The sequence below is a fragment of the Oncorhynchus mykiss genome, chromosome 17 (genome assembly GCF_057628025.1).
Source record: "Oncorhynchus mykiss isolate SJ-2025 chromosome 17, ASM5762802v1, whole genome shotgun sequence".
In the NCBI taxonomy this organism is placed as follows: domain Eukaryota; kingdom Metazoa; phylum Chordata; class Actinopteri; order Salmoniformes; family Salmonidae; genus Oncorhynchus; species Oncorhynchus mykiss.
The window spans coordinates 42276706-42296814 of NC_143038.1; the positions used below are offsets into that span (position 1 = coordinate 42276706).

A 20109-nucleotide genomic window follows, 5' to 3' on the forward strand; every position below is an offset into this window, starting at 1 on the left:
GCAGGGTTGAGTTTAATTGTCTTAACTGTAGTTTTGATATGACAGAGTATCTTCAGATGCGTTTCCTAGATTACATTTTATTGTCAGTTATTTTGTACTTATTTTACAGATTCTGATCTGGATCAAATACATTGCTACGGTTCCAGCTTGGAACTACATACTGGAACTTCCAGGTATGGCAAGATAATATTTTCCAAACTACAATGTGATTAGAGTAGTTTCTATATGGTCATGAAGGCTCTGTATCTTGTACGGATTGTTTTTATGCACGTTTAGCTACACAGATACATACCCAGACACATACAGAATGACTTGAAATCCAAAGGGAAGAAGTTTCATGAACAATCCTATTAGATCCTACAATTGGTTTATCAGTTGCCAGTTCTATTGTGACTCCTCTGTAAAGGTTCATGTATAGCCTTTTGAATGCAGTATCATTATTACAGTGTCAAGGCTTGGTCAATAAAGTTGTGTTTGGATGTTACTATGATCAGCCAAAGGGAAAGGAGCTTACACCTTTTCGATGGATATCAATCACCTTGGTTACCACATTGAAAAAATGTATATTGAACAAACATAATACGATTCGCTCAACACTAAAATAAACTTGGAATTTTTATGTAATTGACTTGTCTTTCTTTCAATTGTATTCTAATAATTTAGGTAATAACTTTTTGGAACACAGATACAGCCATTAAAAAACATATTTTTTAATTAAAAAAGAACATTGACATGTTAAAATTCTAAGAGTAAAACAAAGAAAGAAAATACTTTATTTTTTTAGGAATAAAAAACAAGAGTTACAGAGACTCGAGCAACTCTGGCACAGGAAGACGAAAGTAACCGAGTGGCTAGCCAGCTAACTAACAAACAAACCAAATATCAAAACCTCTCTCCTCTAATACACTGTACAAAATGAGTTCTTGTATAAATAAGGAAATGTTTTACAAGCAGTGAGAGAGATGAGACAGTTGTATGTTCAAAATGTCAGATTTCTGCCGAATTACCCAAGAGATTACAAAATGACTCAAAGAGTACAACTTTCACAAAATGTGTCTCAAATGTAATTTTATAATTTGTGAATGTTAACTATACTTTAATCTGATCTACTTTTGATATTCTAGGTTAAAGTCAGACATGTTTAAACAACCAGTGTGGCTCCCATCTATCCACTGCTGGGACATCCCGTTTTAGCAGCAAAACATTTTGAACCTATGAAATAAGCCATTGAAGCTACATGATCTGGACAACAAGCAAGGACAGGATAATGCTAGGTATTAGGGTTTTACTTTACATAAGCATGGTTTGAAAATAAGTGCAAGTGAAACCTCTGTTTCACATCTTGTTTTTGCTTCATTTTCCTTGGTATTATAAGATACCTGTCAAAGGTACGCACCAGGGAAACATACAATAGCCTCAAATGTGCTTCCTCAGACAATGACTTACAGGTAATTGTAGCTAGTTGTAACTTAAAGTGAAAGTCCACTCCAAAATTGAAATTTAGATCTACAGAACAGATGGACATTATACCGCTTTTGAGGTCTGAAGACGACTGACAAACAATAGATTTTGGATCTCTTTAACACCATTCACCATAACACAATGGATTACCTGACTAATACTACATTCTCACAAGGAATTGAGTGTCATATAATGATTTGCTCTCCCCAAAAAACAGCAATAAGCAAGTTGTCAAATCTGAAAATTTGATTCAATGAGCAAGACTGCAGTGTAACAACTGGTCATTTCATAGTTTCAAAACCACGTTTTTTTGTATTTAAAGTGATGGCTGATACATGGACTATCAGTTTATTACAATAGAAAATAAAACCATGACCTTTTCCTTCATGAGGAGCACTGGATCTGAAAACGTGTATTATCTGGACAGATCACAAGACATCAACAAAACACTCACATCAACAAAGGTGGAAACAGGAACAAACAATGGTCTTGACATGAGTTCAACCAAAAACAAGAGCAGAAAATAGTCCTAATATTTACAGAACGATAGATAAATGCTGAGCTCTCCTCATCAACACTAAAAAAAGCTAAGTAGACCCATTGCCCTGTTCTCTGTATTAAAGATACAGTAGCATATACTGGTCTTCAGCTGGATGTACCAAACCGAAACAAGCAAATGTCGATAAATGAAGCACACATGTATGGATCTCTATTCAACAATACATTCATTCAGAACCTAAAGGAAACATATTGCTTGTTCACCACTGACCAGGGAACTGCCACTTTGCGAAGACGTTACTATAGCATTACTGTAGCTTTGTATGCCAATATGGATGAGAGAGGCATGTTCTCCAAGACAGATACTCTGACAGATCACTTTGCTGACAGGTGGATGGCTTCATCATCTTTGGTGTTGCAGACATAAATAATAATTAACGTTTTGTAGAGCGAGGACCGAGGTGTAGAGATAGGGAAGGAAGAAGAAACAGTATATGTGATGTCATTAATACTGAAAAATGGCAAAAACCCAAGATCCAGTGTGATGGGGGGATGTTTACTAGGGTAACACTAGGTTTTAACAAGGCATGGTTCAACTCAGCCCTGTATAATATTACGTCAATATAACATCTGATATTGATTGCATCTGTATGAACTTTTCTTTGCCAAACCCTCAACCGTAACTGAAACTGAATAGCCTTCAATTAGGAGAAAGAGGCTTCCCCTTCTTAAATAGGGCTAATCTGCCTGGTTACAGTTAAGGCTTAGACATACTTTGGTCGTCATTTCTAACGAAATCCGCCAAGTTTACGCATTTTTGTCTTTGTTGAAATAAGAAACAATTCATCCAAGGTTTAGTTAACTGCTGTAGAACAATTTGTTATGGGACACTTTTTTACCAACACTTTCATATTCTGTTTGGTGTTTTCTGGATAGCAGCCTCATTTTCTCTGACAGATACAATAGAATGCTTTTACACTAGACTAGATGTACATATCCACTGGACTGGTCTGAGCTGGAGGGCAAGGTTGCCATTGAGTGTCATTGAGTGTCTCCAAGATAAACGTGGACGTGGTTCAGTTAAAGCCTATTTCACACAAAAACAATATCATATTGAACAACACAGTGCTCTGGAACGGAAATGAACGTGAAGAAACATAAAAACATCAAATCATCTCTTAAGTTTGCATGGACAATGTGCAAACGCACAAACTCAACACAATAAAAAAAATCCTATGAATCTCTTATAAAATAAAATCTCAAATCTAAACTTTTTCCCTACTGCTAAAATCTCAAATCTTTTGAAAATAAAATACAACAAAAACACGTTTTATAACAACTAAATCAACAACAAAGATAACAGAAGGCATGACAGCTCAGAAGGGTTCAAGTGAACGCCCCAAAAGAGAAAACATACTTTACTTCTTTCTACAAATTGTTTTATCAAATGAATTGACAGTCAGGAATTAAAACTCAGGAGACAACAGCAGCATTGAGAAAGACTGGCAGCTCCCTTTCTCAACAACAAAGGACTCTTCTTAGTCCTACTTCTCCCCTCATTGCTTTGCTTTTTCATTTATTTGTTTGAGCTATTTTGCACACCTATTTCATAGTAACCCAACTGCTCAAAACTAAGGCATGTCCACTTATTTGTCTGTCTACTTTGTACAAAAGGTGAAATTCCCTATAGACATCTGAACAACTACCAGAACAAAACCGCTTAAAACCACTTCTTATGGACACTGGTGTGACATGGACTCTAGCACAAACCAAGTCAAGTATTTTGTATAATTATTATTTTGTATAATTATTATTATACGATCTATGAATCCAATAAAATCCAATAAAAATATTGTATAGTATAGTAATTAATTTATTAAATGTTGAATAATATTATAACAATTAATTTTGTCTCAAGTTTCTCGAGACAGAAGGTGACATTTGGATGCGTCATATTACATGATACCCTAAAAAAAAAATATAGTTAATTTTCTTCTCGTAAGAAAGTTTTACAGCAATATCAAATGTGCTTAATTTTTTAAAATCATTTAGCTCTTATTTAACACATATTAATTATTTTCTAAGTGGTATCATGTTTATTGCCAGTGTTTGGCATTTACCAGATTTGTTAAATAAAGAATGTTATTAAATAAAATGTACACAAAAGCAAGTGACATTTGAAGTTTGAATATGACTAAATATCTAAAAATAGAACTATGATGTACATATAAATAAGAATGATCATGATTGTCCTCTGCTCATAACAAATTCTGAGTGTTTATGAGTGAATGCTTTATAAGGTTTAAGTTTGACTTCATTTTAAATCTATAAATAATGAATGTTACCATCTGCCAGTGAGTTAACTGAACTTTGCCTTACTGGATTCGTTTTAGAGAGAAGTAGCTTTAAACGGTTTGTTTTGCATTTTCCGTACTTAAAAGTATCCTACACTAAAACATTAAACCAACTAAATGTGTATGAGTATATTTTTTTATGTACAAAATATTGTCAAACTGCTGTGAATAGAATGTCAAAAAACAGACATAAAAAATTAAAAATTAAAGTTTGCATATTTTACCAAAAAATAAAAGACACATTGTGTTGTAATTACTTTCCTTTTACCACTCTGAAACTCCAGAATGCTTTTAAAAAATAAGAATTTGTTATTTTACGTGCACAAAAATAACGTTCTGTGTCATTTCCCCCTTTCCAAATTGGTTTCTTTGTTCAACTTAGTTAATTTTTTCAGTTATCAAAAGAGATCAAAGCTTCCATTGCAGAAGGCTTCCACCTTTGGCTGATTGACTCTTGAAGAAGAGAGAGGAAAAGTCCAGACAAAATAAGCATGTTAACTTCTTTTTCAAAGCACACACGTATTCCTTTTGTCAACGGTGTTCAGGTCTGGTGCTAACAGAGCTCTGTTATCTTCTTGTAGAGAACCAACCCTCTGTGGTTCAGTCAGTAAGATGGCCTCCTGACCCCGAGCTGCAACACACACACTTACCTCTGTCACACTACACCTTTTACATAATAGATGTAACATACAATATTTCATAAGTCTACATACTTTCCATATCATTATCTATCTGTGTAAATCAGTATATTTCCAGAATGCTGATCAATAAATTCACTCAGAATTTTTTAAATTTTCTTTAAGGTATATCTGACACGCTTTAGTTTTTTTTGTGAACTAACAAATTGGCTCCTACATGCAATGTTCTGACATGGAGCTAGTAGGGAGGAACAAGAGAACAAGAACTAAGTAGTAATCTACCTTGAAACTAAGTTAGCAAATACAGTGTGGTACGAAAATATTAAAACCCTTGATAAAGATGATCAATAATGACTGAATAAAGTAAATTATTCACATACTGAGCTGTATTGTATGCCAAAAAAATGGGACCAAATACTAAACTTTTGACTACTTTATTTATAGAGTTGATGTTTGACATAATCCTACCTTAGCTTCACTTGGTGTGCTGGTAGGAGTAGTTTGTGTGTTCTGCAGGTGTCTCCATAGCAACCTGTTGCTGTTGTCCTCCGTCCTCCTTCAAGAAAAGGAAGGAAATGGAGTGGAACAGTATTAATAGGTCCCTGAGGTGAGAACTTCTTGTAAGAGAAACACCCTATTGTCATCCCTTTAAAGGAATACTTCAGGATTCCTGTATGAAGGAAGTTAGAGGTAGTTTAGTTTTGCGAGCCAATGCTAACTAGCGTTGGCGCAATGAATGGAAGTCTATGTTATCAACTAGTATGCTATCAGTTACCATAGACACCCAGTCATTGTGCTAACTCTAGTTGGCAATTTCTCTAACGCTAACTGCACGCAGAGACATAAAAATGGTATCCACAAGTTCATCTGACTCTGGGGAAGTAGATAAAGTAGATTGCCAAAATTCTGAAGTATCCCTTTAATTAGTTCTGCATAGTTAATGCATATGGTGTTGGTTGGGGTCTTACCTCTACAGGGACACTGGAGGGAGGCACTGGTTGGTACTGGGGGATGTATGTCCCCTGCATAGTGTTGGCAGGCATATACTGTGACAGGACGAGAAGAGAAGAAACCATCAGTCATTATTACTGTGTAGAGATCCAACATCAACAGGCCTCACAACATCATGCATAGGCAACACTTTCATCATGCATAGGCAACTGCTTTTATTTTCAACTGCAATTCAGTACAACTCGATTCACCTTAGCTCCACTCAGGTTTGTTCAATGTGTTTTAGTCTTGAGATGAGACTAAGGGACCAAAGGAGAGGGGGTAGAGTGGGTATCTGTGGGGTGTTGAAGGGAGTGGAGGGGACGGTGGAGTGGGTATCTGTGGGGTGTTGAAGGGAGTGGAGGGGGAGGTGGAGTGGGTATCTGTGGGGTGTTGAAGGGAGTGGAGGGGGCGGTGGAGTGGGTATCTGTAGGGTGTTGAAGGGAGTGGAGGGGACGGTGGAGTGGGTATCTGTAGGGTGTTGAAGGGAGTGGAGGGGGCGGTGGATTGGGTATCTGTAGGGTGTTGAAGGGAGTGGAGGGGGAGATGGAGTGGGTATCTGTGGGGTGTTGAAGGGAGTGGAGGGGAGATGGAGTGGGTATCTGTAGGGTACTAACCGTGCCTGTGCTGCCCAGGGATAGGTGGCTGAGCTGCTGGGTCATGGGGCCCATCATGGAGGTTGGCTGGATGGACATGGCATGGTCCATGGTTGGAGTCAGGACTGTGCCCTGGGAGAGAGTGAAAGGGAGGGAGAGAAAGAGGGTGGAGACAGAGATAAGTGGAGAGAGGAAGAGAGAAGGACAGTAAGCCAATAAATCAGAGACATGATTACAGAGAGTGACAGAGAGATAGAGGGAGAGAGGGGAAGAGAAGATAGAGAGGAATATAAATAGAGACAGAATGACAAAGAGAATAAGAGCGAGAGAGATAGATGAGCAGAACTTCAAGCTAACCAGATGTGGAGGGAATAGTAAGGAGTAAACTTTAGCAGCAGAGGTAGAGAATACTATTTACTACTCACTGCAGGCTGCATGAGGTACGACTGGTGGTGCATCCAGGAGGGACTATGTAGCTGGAGAGAGAGAAGAGGAAAACACAGCATCTTTACACAGAAACCCACAGGGGAATGAGTAGAGATGAAATCTGAATCCGGACAGGAAATACAAATAACAATGACATAGCTCCAATGGCTACAGAGATTTCCTCCTTCATGTGTTTGTGAATGGCGGTTTGGTGATGGTGGTGTGTGTGTGTTCTGTGTCTGACCTGGTAAGATGAGACTGGTGAATGCATGTAGGGAGAGAGGGACGTTTGGGCGATCATCCGGTTTGGGGCCAGACTGTAGGGTGACGAATAGAACCTGCACAACATACACACATCAAGCCATGCATGTCAGAAAAATCCTTACAAAGGATTTACTCTAAAATGAATAAGCATAAATAATATGAATGTATTGTGCATGAAAGTTATTATAAAATGATTGAACTTTCAGATAAAACTACAGCGCAACAAAATAAACTAGTGATGTAATGCCTCCTGCATCCACCAGGTGTCTCTGTTTAACAGGGACAGAACGCCTGACTGATGTTTGTTTTTGGGTGGGCTGACTCCGTTTTTGTCTCTCTGTACTCACCCATTCTGTAAGGCTGTGGGGTCATATGCTAACGTCATCCCTCCCTGGGACAACAACACAAAGAACTCAGAATAAAAAACCATGAAGGTGACATAATCACAGATATGCACAAATAGAATGTTTAGTTAGGTTAAGAATGTTTAGGGTTAAGACACACAATCCTATCTCTGTGAGATCAGATTCCAGCTCTCTCTTGCTTTGACAATGACCTTATTTAGAACATGCAGTCTCTAATTCCAAAATGGCAATTCATGAATGCCTCCACCCGTGAAATCAAGCCTCTCACCGTCTCTCCATCCCTTGCCCAGGGCCTGCCATTCTGAAGATACTTCCCCTGATTCTGCCTCTTTTTCTGTCCCCCGTCTGCAAACTTGCACAATAATGGTTCCGGGGGCACTGTGGGAGAGAGAAACTGATGGAATTAGAGGGTGAATTCTGTAGGAGGCAACGAATACCAATCCACTGGGAGAGTTGAGGGGGGAAACCAGGAGCCTGGGATCAGAGACCAAGGCCCTGTTCAGACAAAACCCCTAGCCCCTAACCTCTAGATACTTGTGGAGATCTGAGGGGATTCAATAGGTTTAAGCAATATGGTGTTATCTTCACATGGCCCTCTGAGAGATGGAAGTTTTTGCCATATTGCTTATACCTGTCCAATCCTCTCAGATCTCTGAAAGTTTTTAGGGGGTAGGGGATAGCGATTGTTTCTGGATACAGCTCTCGATCTGCCATCTGAAATAAATAACTGAGGATCATGTGGTATCATAACATCTGGGCATGGTGGAGAACAGATAGATGAGACACGTAGAGAGATCTGCCATCTGAAGTAAATAACTGAGGATCATGTGGTATCATAACATCTGGGCATGGTGGAGAACACATAGATGAGACACGTAGAGAGATCTGCCATCTGAAGTAAATAACAGAGGATCATGTGGTATCATAACATCTGGGCATGGTGGAGAACACATAGATGAGACACGTAGAGAGATCTGCCATCTGAAGTAAATAACAGGATCATGTGGTATCATTACATCTGGGCATGGTGGAGAACACATAGATGAGACAGGTAGAGAGATCTGCTCACCTGGAACTCCCGGTGGAGTCTTAATAAATTTCCCATTGAAATGTTGAATAATGGCTTCGCACTTTTCTGTGGACTCCATCCTGAAACACAGTCACACATTCAAGCCCATTAATCAGAGAGACCCTGGTGTGACCCCTGTTGCTGCTGATATAGCATGTACCTCTGGCTGCTAATGGATCATTCTACCAATTAGGTGCCTTTTGAGTAGTGTAACTTGGATAATTTTAACATTCTGCAATATCAAGAGGTTAAATGAAGGAACAAATGCCTTAGTAAGTGCAAATTAAGTAACAGGGTAGTTTTCCACCAGAAAATGGTACCATGCTTTTACACTATGATTTGACTATGATATGTTCAATGTTTCTTTTGAAGAAATGATTTAAAAAGGAACAGTTTCACCATATTAAAACGAGAGTTAAGTTCACAAAACAGGGTTGACGTTAAAATGAGGGACTGTTTTTTTTGTTTTTACCTTAAAATGAATCACTTATCACATTAAATAAATTATTATCTTCAGAAATGACTTTGTCAAAGCAACAACATAACTAGGGCTTTACAATTATGCTGAAAACTTGGGGGACTGTTGGGGTTAAATAGGCTTAAGTCTTCCAAGAAGTCATCCAAGGTTCATTAGCACTAGCGAGTCTTTTTTCATTTAAGAAAAATGTATAGAATTTTCCATGTGTTCTATACTAAAGGGCACTTCATTTAAGATAACAGGTTTTTAAAACGCTATATTTGTTTACTCATTTCATTGAACGACCCTAATGTAGCATGCAGCTTTAGTATAGCTGCTGGTGTAGCATGTAGGGCCCAATTCCGACATGAGTTAAGCATGCATAAATCAAACGTAATTTCCTTTTCATGCACTTTTCTCTCCATGCGTACAGTGCCTTCAGAAAGTATGCGCACTCAACTTTTCCTGCATTTTGTTGTGTTACAAAGAGGGATTCAAAGGGATTTAATTGTCAACGAACTACAAAAAAACACTAATATCTCTTGATTCGAGTTTTCAACCCCCTGAGTCAATACATGTTAGAATCACCTTTGGCAGCGATTACAGTTGTAAGTCTTTCTGGGTAAGTCTTGCAGAGCTTTGCACACCTGGATTGTACAATATTTGCACATTATTCTTAAAAAAATGTTTTTATCTCTGTCAAGTTGGTTGTTGATCATTGCCAGACATCCATTTTAAAGTATTGCCATAGATTTTCAAGACGATTTAAGTCAAAACTGTAATTAGTTTTTTTTTTTGCAGTTTTACTTTAGTGCCTTATTGCAAACAGGATGCATGTTTTGGAATATTTTTATTCTGTACAGGCTTCCTTCTGTTCTCTCTGTTATTTAGGTTGGTATTGTGGAGTAACTACAATGTTGTTGATCCATCCTCAGTTTTCTCCTGTCACTGTCTGTAGCTGTTTAAAGTCACCATTGGCTTCATGTTGAATTCCCCAAGCGGTTTCCTTCCTCTCCGGCAACTGAGTTAGGAATGAAACCTGTATCTTTGTAGTGACATGGTGTATTGCTATAACATCCAAAGTGTAATTAATGACTTCATCATGCTCAAATGGATATTCAATGTCTTTTTTTTTTTTTTACCAATATGTGCCCTTCTTTGCGAGGCATTGGAAAACCCTGGTCTTTGTGGTTGAATCTGTGTTTGGTCTTTGTGGTTGAATCTGCCCGACTGAGGGTCTTTACAGATAATTGTATGTGTGGAGTACAGAGATGAGGTAGTCATAAAAAAAAAAATGTTAAACACTATTATCGCACACAGAGTAAATCCATGCAACTTAGTATGGGACTTGTTAATCAAATTATTACTACTGAACTTATTTAGGCTTGGTATTTTCAAATGCCAGGCATGTTACTAATCATGTCATTGCTACATTGGCTGGACATACTATAGAGCAAGTTAAAGTGTACAAATATTTGTGTGTGTGGGTTGATGATAAGCTGAGCTTCACTGTGCATGTAGAGAACTTGATAAGGAAGCTCAAGCTGAAAATAGGATTTTATTACCGGCATAAGGCTTGTTTTTCTTTTGAGGCCAGGAAGGAGCTGGTACGATGTACATTACTGTCGGTTTTAGATTTTAGTGATGTTTTATATATATATGCAGGCCTCAGCCACTACCCTGAGAGCACTTGATTCAGTGTATCATGCAGCCCTCAGGTTCATTTCAAATCAGAAACGTCTAACACATCATTGTGATCTCTACAGCGCTGTTGGCTGGTCGTCATTGACCTTGCGTAGGCTAAAACACTGGTATACACTGATTTATAAGGCCATATTGTAGGCTTAAACACTGGTATACACTGATTTATAAGGCCATATTGTAGGCTTAAACACTGGTATACACTGATTTATAAGGCCATATTGTAGGCTTAAACACTGGTATACACTGATTTATAAGGCCATATTGTAGGCTTAAACACTGGTATACACTGATTTATAAGGCCATATTGTAGGCTTAAACACTGGTATACACTGATTTATAAGGCCATATTGTAGGCTTAAACACTGGTATACACTGATTTATAAGGCCATATTGTAGGCTTAAACACTGGTATACACTGATTTATAAGGCCATATTGTAGGCTTAAACACTGGTATACACTGATTTATAAGGCCATATTGGGTAAAACAACATTTTATCTCTGTTCTTTTTTAGTCCGGTCAGTAAATAAATATCAATTACGGTCCCATTCTGATTTGCTTCTAACAGTACCAAAAATTTCAACAGGACATTGTAGAAATAGTTTTGGTTACTTAGCTCCGTGGTCCTGGAATTCTGTCATGAACATTTTAAAATGTGATGATCTAGTTTTGTTGGTGGAGTTTAAACACTTGATCCATGTATATATCATAGAAGAGTGTAACTGTTTTTAGGGCAGCTGCTTTTAGTCAAGACGTTTGTGTTTTTAATGTACAATGTTTTTGTTGTACTGCATGTGTGTTTATAGTTTTGTTTAATGTTGTGTTAGTGTATGTAAGTTGTTTTGTCTGAAACATTGTTCCCTCTGCTGCTATTGGACCAGGTCTCTCTTGGAAAAGAGATGTTATCTCAATGAGAAAAAAACCTGTATAAATAAAGGTCAAATAAAAAATACAAATAACAAATGGGGTTGTGTGCCATTCACTTGCTATTCGTTTTGGGTGGAGATTGAATAAATTAAGGTGTGACGGAGGTGTGTCTATAAATACGTTGTATTCTGACCTTAATTCTTAATTCCCTAATTATTCCATCACCTTTACGTGCCAGGAAACCATGAATACGTCTGCACGGGACAGATTTCTTCACCCCACTCCCGCAGCTTTTCATACCACACCCGCCCAAATAGCTTAGGGCAAATCACCAGAGATTCTCACATGGCTCATTATATTATTTTTTTTTATTTTTTATTTTTATTTCACCTTTATTTAACCAGGTAGGCTAGTTGAGAACAAGTTCTCATTTGCAACTGCGACCTGGCCAAGATAAGGCATAGCAGTGTGAACAGACAACACAGAGTTACACATGGAGTAAACAATTAACAAGTCAATAACACAGTAGAAAAAAGGGGAGTCTATATATACATTGTGTGCAAAAGGCATGAGAAGGTAGGCAAATAATTACAATTATGCAGATTAACACTGGAGTGATAAATGATCAGATGGTTATGTACAGGTAGAGATTGGTGTGCAAAAGAGCAGAAAAATAAAAATAAATAAATAAAAACAGTATGGGGATGAGGTAGGTGAAAATGGGTGGGCTATTTACCAATAGACTATGTACAGCTGCAGCGATCGGTTAGCTGCTCGGATAGCAGATGTTTGAAGTTGGTGAGGGAGATAAAAGTCTCCAACTTCAGCGATTTTTGCAATTCGTTCCAGTCACAGGCAGCAGAGAACTGGAACGAAAGGCGGCCAAATGAGGTGTTGGTTTTAGGGATGATCAGTGAGATACACCTGCTGGAGCGCGTGCTACGGATGGGTGTTGCCATCGTAACCAGTGAACTGAGATAAGGCGGAGCTTTACCTAGCATGGACTTGTAGATGACCTGGAGCCAGTGGGTCTGGCGACGAATATGTAGCGAGGGCCAGCCGACTAGAGCATACAAGTCGCAGTGGTGGGTGGTATAAGGTGCTTTAGTGACAAAACGGATGGCACTGTGATAAACTGCATCCAGTTTGCTGAGTAGAGTGTTGGAAGCAATTTTGTAGATGACGTCGCCGAAGTCGAGGATCGGTAGGATAGTCATATTAAGCTATCGGTATTACTGGGCTATATCAACCAATATGCTAGGTGTAGTTTGAAGAGAGCAGAGTTGGAAACTTGCACTTTCTCTTGAGCTATTTTTCTAACCTACCTTTAAGGAGTGGGATGATTTTCAGACGGAGACAAATAACGATGATCAATTTTTATTTCTAGGCAATGTAGTAAACTACAGCCTAATCATATTTAGGAAGTACCTTTCCTTGTAAAGATAACTACCAGTGATTCTCCACCCATGCATAGGCAACTTACTCTATTTCTAATGAGACCACAAATACTGTATACTAGGTGCACTTGATCTCACACGCCCCAACCAGGAGAGGAAAGCTACTGAAGTTGAAGCAGCGAATTCGGAATGTGAATAACGCGACAAAGTTGTGCTTTTAATACAATAGGTAGGCCCAGGCTAACGCACACAAAAGCAGAAAGACGACCGTTTTCTGATCATCTGGGGGACAGCAAAGCATCCCAAAGTCCTCTGTCTGACCATCCGCTCCCACCTGCAGCATGAACAATGAAGACCGCTCCGCAATGATCTGCCATGACCCGCAGCCCTCTACACTGAGGCATATCAACAGATCAACCTTCGCAAGGTAAACTGTATGAAATGCTTTGCGATTATGCAGAATTGAAACGGTAGCGCGTTTTAATTGCAGGGATGGGCAGTCTCAAAGGTCGTATTATTAAAGGCTCCCCGACTCCCTCTGTTTCCTATTTCTATCATGTTAAATATTAGCCACTATCAGTATCGACCGTCAGTAGGCTTAATAACCACACATATTCAACTGCCAATTTACTGCTGGTTCCCTTCAGTTGGTATAGCCTAAAATAGCATTCAATTTAAAGCCATTGTTTCGTTTACCTTCATTTGCTTGCTCTGTAAACGTAGTCACGGCCATGTGGTTGTTGCGGATAGGGCTGTTGCAGTCCTGGCGGTCATGCGTCATGGAGGCGGTCATGCGTCATGGAGGCAGTCAGTCAAATTCCACGTGACCGTTTAGTCACGGTAATTAGGCTTCTCCAAGCTCTGATGCTGCTGATGCTGCTGTCATTAGTAGCCTACCAAACTTGCTAACTGCCTGGTACTCAGCACTCTATTGTCCCTCTAATCACTCTGGCATCAATGCAAATGTATTTGAAAATCTAATCAAACACTTCATGAGAGCCCATGCGCTCATGTTGCACAACATTTCAATAGGCTATGCAATTGCGGAGAAAACAGAGTGATGGCCTCTACTGAAAAGAGGAGGATCCCATTAGCTTTCTATAGGCTAGGTCTACTATATTTATTTCTCAACTTTCCTACTATTAAGCACATTGCTTATATTTACAACAGGAGTACAGCCTACCTGGCTGGCATGAAAATAAACCATGGGGAAAAGAGTCCTCCATTCACTATTTAAGTGCATAGATGACATGTATTTTTTCTCCAGCCCGTTTTGAGACAGGTGCATGATAATGGTCCATTCTAAATCAAAACACATTTTATACATATATTAAATAGTATATGTAAAGACAAGATTAAATCAAGAATAGGCTGATGGGTGACAACATTAGCCTATCACTTGTGAATTATATATTATCACTTGTGAATGATGCTCAGCATAAGAAACAATGGCTTTACGACTTTTTCTAATCATAGTCTCACACCTCATGTAGCCTAGCCCATAGACCTATTTGTTTTAATAAGGTTTGTATCATAACTAAAGTGGCTAAATAACTTCCTAAAATGAAGCACACAAATCCGTTTTTACAAGGGTTGTAGAGCCTATCTGGCATATAAAAGCAGCTCTTGAGGTTCAGGTTTGGGGAAGATAATGTTTACTATAACAATGCACCTTTATAATAAAAGCATTACATGCATAATTGCTTTTGCGGTCACTTTTGATAATGGTGTTTTCCGCTGATAGAACATTGCGCTTATAGCCTACTACCATGTGAACATTGCTGCGCTTATAATGTGAAGAAATAGCCTAATAGTTTATCAACATTTTAAGCTAAACGTTCTGATTTGTTGCGTCAGGCTCATTGCGCAAAAAAGTTTTTGTTGATGCTAGTGGTTGTAATCATTTGGGATCTCTCTCATCCCACAACTGTCTCAGACTATGTTTGGAATATTTATTTCTCACACAGAATATAATAGGTCAACCTTTGTACTATGGGGGATAGTAGATTGACATAGGCTAGTGCTTTTGCTGTTCGTTAAGCCTACTCATATTGTTGGCCGACGAAAATAACTTCCAAGTACTTCCAAACATCTTCAATATGCACCTTGGAATTGGATAAGGACGCGTGCAGTTGCGTACCAGATGTGTCAGTCTTTACTTGTATACTGTGCAAAGATCACGTGATGGAGCACGCAGCACGCAGGGAGAAGAACTCAACGGCCACTGGCCGCAAAAGGCATGGATTTTTTAGGGTGCATTAAGGCCACACAAAGGGAATGCTGCCGTGAAATTATTAAGTGCCTGTCAAATTGTGAATGAGTGACTGATATAGTGTGTACAGCCCGTGAAAAAAACTAAGTGGAGCTCGTGCCTTTCAAGAGACTTTTTTCAAATAATCATTAGAGTCGCATCATGCGGCCTTACAATGTATTAAAAATCAAAACATACAGCCCAACGTTTGTAGAATAACTAAAGTTACATTAATAACTCTAAATTAAGAAAATAGGAATAACTATTTCTTTGTTAACAGCTCAACATAGAATAACCGCATGTGCGCACTCTCTCAAATCCTTTTGGAGAAAATATCCTTTCTATTTTATTCAGCTTACATGCTGACTATACCGCTCAGGTCGCGTGCGCGAGCGTTGAAAAATCGCGCACAACAACGAGCATCTGCGTAGTCAGGCGCTAAAATAGAACTTGGTTCATCTCCTCATTGGTTATTAGGAACATTTTCCCACGTGGGTGATTGAAAGATGAACTGAGGTCCACACTCCAGTTTAGTCGGTAGTGGTAATGCACCTTAAAGTTGGTTGCCAACTGCCATTTAAAGTCCAAAGAAGAAGAAGAAGCCTGAAGGAGGAGAGATTACTAGAAAACAAACTTTTACCCTTTTATTTATTTTAATTTTATTTTATTTCACCTTTATTTAACCAGGTAGGCTAGTTGAGAACAAGTTCTCATTTACAACTGCGACCTGGCCAAGATAAAGCGTAGCAGTGTGAACAGACAACACAGGATTAATTGTCAGAGTAGAGGACCTTGTGTATTTCAGGTAAAATAACAACCCAATGTTTATATTAGAGATCGACCGATTATGATTTTTCAACGCCGACACCAATACCGATTATTGGAGGACCAAAAAAAGCCGATACTGATTAATCGGCCATTTTTTAAATATTTTTTATTTGTAATAATGACAATTACAACAATACTGAATGAACACTTATTTTAACTTAATATAATACATCAATAAAATCCATTTAGCCTAAAATAAAATTAAACATGTTCAATTTGGTTTAAATAATGCAAAAACAAAGTGTTGGAGAAGAAAGTAAAAGTGCAATATGTGACATGTAAAAATGCTAACGTTTAAGTTCCTTGCTCAGAACATATGAAAGCTGGTGGTTCCTTTTAACAGGAGTCTTCAATATTCCCAGGTAAGAAGTTTTAGGTTGTAGTTATTCTAAGAATTATAGGACAATTTTTCTCTATATGATTTGTATTTCATATACCTTTGACTATAGGATGTTCTTAGAGGCACTTTAGTATTGCCAGTGTAACAGTATAGCTTCCGTCCCTCTCCTCGCCCCTACCTGGGCTCGAACCAGGAACATATCGACAACAGCCACCCTCGAAACAGCGTTACCCATCGCTCCACTAAAGCCGCGGCCCTAGCAGAGCAAGGGGAACAACCACTCCAAGTCTCAGATTGAGTGACCTTTGGAACGCTATTAGCGCGCACCCCGCTAACTAACTAGCCATTTCACATCGGTTACACCAGCCTAATCTCGGGAGTTTATAGGCTTGAAGTCATAAACAGCTCATTGCTTATAGCACAGCCACGAGCTGCTGGCAAAACGCACGAAAGTGCTGTTTGAATGAATGCTTACGAGCATGCTGGTGCCTACCATCACTCAGTCAGACTGCACTATCAAATCATAGAATTAATTATAACATAATAACACACAGAAATGCAAGCGTTAGGTCATTAATATGGTCGAATCCGGAAACTATCATCTCGAAAACAAGACGTTTATTCTTTCAGTGAAATACGGAACCGTTCCGTATTTTATCTAACGGGTGGCATCCATTAGTCTAAATATTCCTGTTACATTGCACAACCTTCAATGTTATTTTTTTTATTTTTTTTATTTTACCTTTATCTTACCTTACCTTATTTTACCTTTTTACCTTTACCGTTATGTCATAATTACGTAAAATTCTGGCAAATTAGGTGGCCCAAACTGTTGCATATACACTGACTGCGTGCAATGAACGCAAGAGAAGTGACACAATTTTACCTGGTTAATATTGTCTGCTAACCTGGATTTCTTTTAGCAAAATATGCAGGTTTAAAAATATATACTTCTGTTTATTGATTTTAAGAAAGGCATTGATGTTTATGGTTAGGTACAGTTGTGCAACGATTGGGCTTTTTTCACTAATGCGCTTTTGTTAAATCATCCCCCGTTTGGCGAAGTTGGCTGTCTTGGTTAGGAAGAAATAGTCTTCACAGAGTTTGCAACGAGCCAGGTTAGCAGGCAATATTAACTAAATATGCAGGTTTAAAAATATATACTTGTGTGTTGATTTTAAGAAAGGCATTGATGTTTATGGTTAAGTACACATTGGAGCAAGACAGTCCTTCTTCGCGAATACGCACCACATGGATTATATGCAATGGAGGACACACTAGATAAACTAGTAATATCATCAACCATGTGTAGTTAACTAGTGATTATGATTGATTGATTGTTTTTTGTAAGATAGCTAGCAACTTACCTTGGCTTCTTACTGCATTCGCATAACAGGCAGTCTCCTCGTGGAGTGCAATGTAATCAGATGGTTAGAGCGTTGGACTAGTTAACTGTAAGATTGAATCCCCGAGCTGACAAGGTAAAAATCTGTCATTCTGCCCCTGAACAAGACAGTTAACCCACCGTTCCTAGGCCGTCATTGAAAATAAGAATGTGTTCTTAACTTCTTGGTGACGGGGGCAGTATTTTCATGTCCAGATGAAATGCATGCCCAAAGATATGCATATTATTAGTAGATTTGGATAGAAAACACTCAGAAGTTTCTAAAACTGTTTGAATCATGTCGGTGAGTATAACAGAACTTATTTAGCAGGCGAAACCCCGAGGACAAACCATTCAGATTATCTTTTTTGAGGTCACTCTCTTTTCAATGAGTTTTCATTGGGAATCCAGATTTCTAAGGGACCTTCTTGCAGTTCCTACCGCTTCCACTGGATGTCACCAATCTTTAGAAATTGGTTGAGGTTTTTCCTTTGTGTAATGAAGAAGTACGGCCATCTTGAACGAGGGTCACTTGAAGTGTACTGTTAGGTAGAGGTGCGTGACCAGAAAGCTAGCTACAGTTTGTTTTCCTCCTGTATTGAACACAGCTCATCCCGTCTCCAATTTTATCGATAATTTACATAGAAAAATACCTAAAGTTATACTACAAAAGTAGTTTGAAATGTTTTGGCAAAGTTTACAGGTAACTTTTGAGATATTTTGTAGCCACGTTGCGCAAGTTGGAACCGGTGTTTTTCTGGATGAAAGGCGCCAAATAAAGGGACATTTTGGATATATATCGACCGACTAATTGAACAAAAGGACCATTTGTGATGTTTATGGGACATATTGGAGTGCCAACAAAAGAAGCTCGTCAAAGGTAAGGAATTAATTATATTTTTATTTCTGCGTTTTGTTTTGCGCCTGCAGGGTTGAAATATGCTTTTTGCTCTTTGTTTACGGAGGTGCTATCCTCAGATAATAGCATTGTTTGCTTTCGCCGAAAATCATTTTTGAAATCTGACATGTTGACTGGATTCACAACAAGTGTAGTTTTAATTTGCTATCTTGCATGCGTGAATTAATGAAAGTTTGATTTTTATAGTAATTTATTTGAATTTGGCGCTCTGCATTTTCCCTGGTTTTTGGCCAGGTGGGACCAGAGAGGTTAACTGACTTGCCTAGTTAAATAAAGGATGAATAAAGGTGTAAAAAAAAAATAATAATAACAATAAAAAATCGGCCAAATCGGTGTCCAAAAATACAGATTTCCGATTGTTATGTAAACTTGAAATCGGTCCTAATTAATCAGCCATTCCGATTAATCGGTCGACCTCTAGTTTATATCCCAGGACAAATTAGCTAGCAAAAGCAAGCTAGCTAGCTAAATTGCCATAAATGTTTAATGCTTTTCAACCTGTCCCAAATTAATATAGTTGGTTAAGAGTTTGTTTTGATATTTCAACCTGTGTGTCCTGATAGTGTCTGGTGTGTGGGGACAAAATCAACATGTGCACGATGGCGCACACGGACGCATGCGGTCTGGTCAGCAAGTTAGTTCAATTGTATTCTTCATACTATAAAATAATATAAAATATTACCACGGAATTCGAAGTAATCTTGTCTGCTAACTGAATTATTGTAGCCCATAGCCATTTGGCATAGCCAGATTAAGACCTAACATAAGAGTATGCTATTCTGTTCTTCTGAAATAAACAACATTTTCTTTATATCATGTTTCTTTAGACCTGTCTAATATCAATAATGGATTTATTGTGAAGGTGTGGGCTATATTACATGGATTTATTATACTTTTAAAATGTAGATGTTCCAAAGGTCTGCATGTGTGGAAGCAAGGAGATGCTAAATGTGTTTATGTTATTTAACGGTGAATTACAGTGAGACCGACAGTTATTTGCTTGACAATCACCAGCTGACGATATTTCGTGACCACCAAAGCCCTAGTTGCGGATGATCATTAGTAACAGTTGATAATATAAAAAAAAGATATGTAGGCTTATTCAATTGTAATGGAGCAGAGTGCAGACCAAGCCATAACAGTTTGAACCCGACGCATGGAGCAATACTTGGCTGTGTCACACAGTTCAATGGTTAGTGTATTATGGTATAGCCTACCATTGTACTATTGTACACTATTCTCCCTAATTCTAAATACACTAATCTTCCAACATTACCATGGGTTAAAGAACTGAATGTGGTC

General features: G+C 38.4%; 1 protein-coding gene across 2 annotated transcripts in view; it reads right to left on the reverse strand.

Moving 5' to 3' along the window:
• Window positions 1–694: 694 nt before the first annotated feature.
• The window catches only part of LOC110494237 (RNA-binding motif, single-stranded-interacting protein 2), a 58896-nt gene continuing 39481 nt past the window's right edge, over window positions 695–20109 (reverse strand). For both annotated transcript variants that reach the window (XM_021569145.3, XM_036950320.2), the window contains exons 6-14: window positions 8662–8741; window positions 7861–7970; window positions 7575–7618; window positions 7208–7301; window positions 6963–7013; window positions 6559–6669; window positions 5920–5997; window positions 5420–5507; window positions 695–4944 (exon numbers count right to left, since the gene is read on the reverse strand). In XM_021569145.3, the coding sequence (XP_021424820.3) occupies window positions 5427–5507; window positions 5920–5997; window positions 6559–6669; window positions 6963–7013; window positions 7208–7301; window positions 7575–7618; window positions 7861–7970; window positions 8662–8741 (649 nt within the window). In that variant the 3' untranslated portion in view covers window positions 695–4944; window positions 5420–5426. The remainder of the gene's footprint in view (window positions 4945–5419; window positions 5508–5919; window positions 5998–6558; window positions 6670–6962; window positions 7014–7207; window positions 7302–7574; window positions 7619–7860; window positions 7971–8661; window positions 8742–20109) is intronic.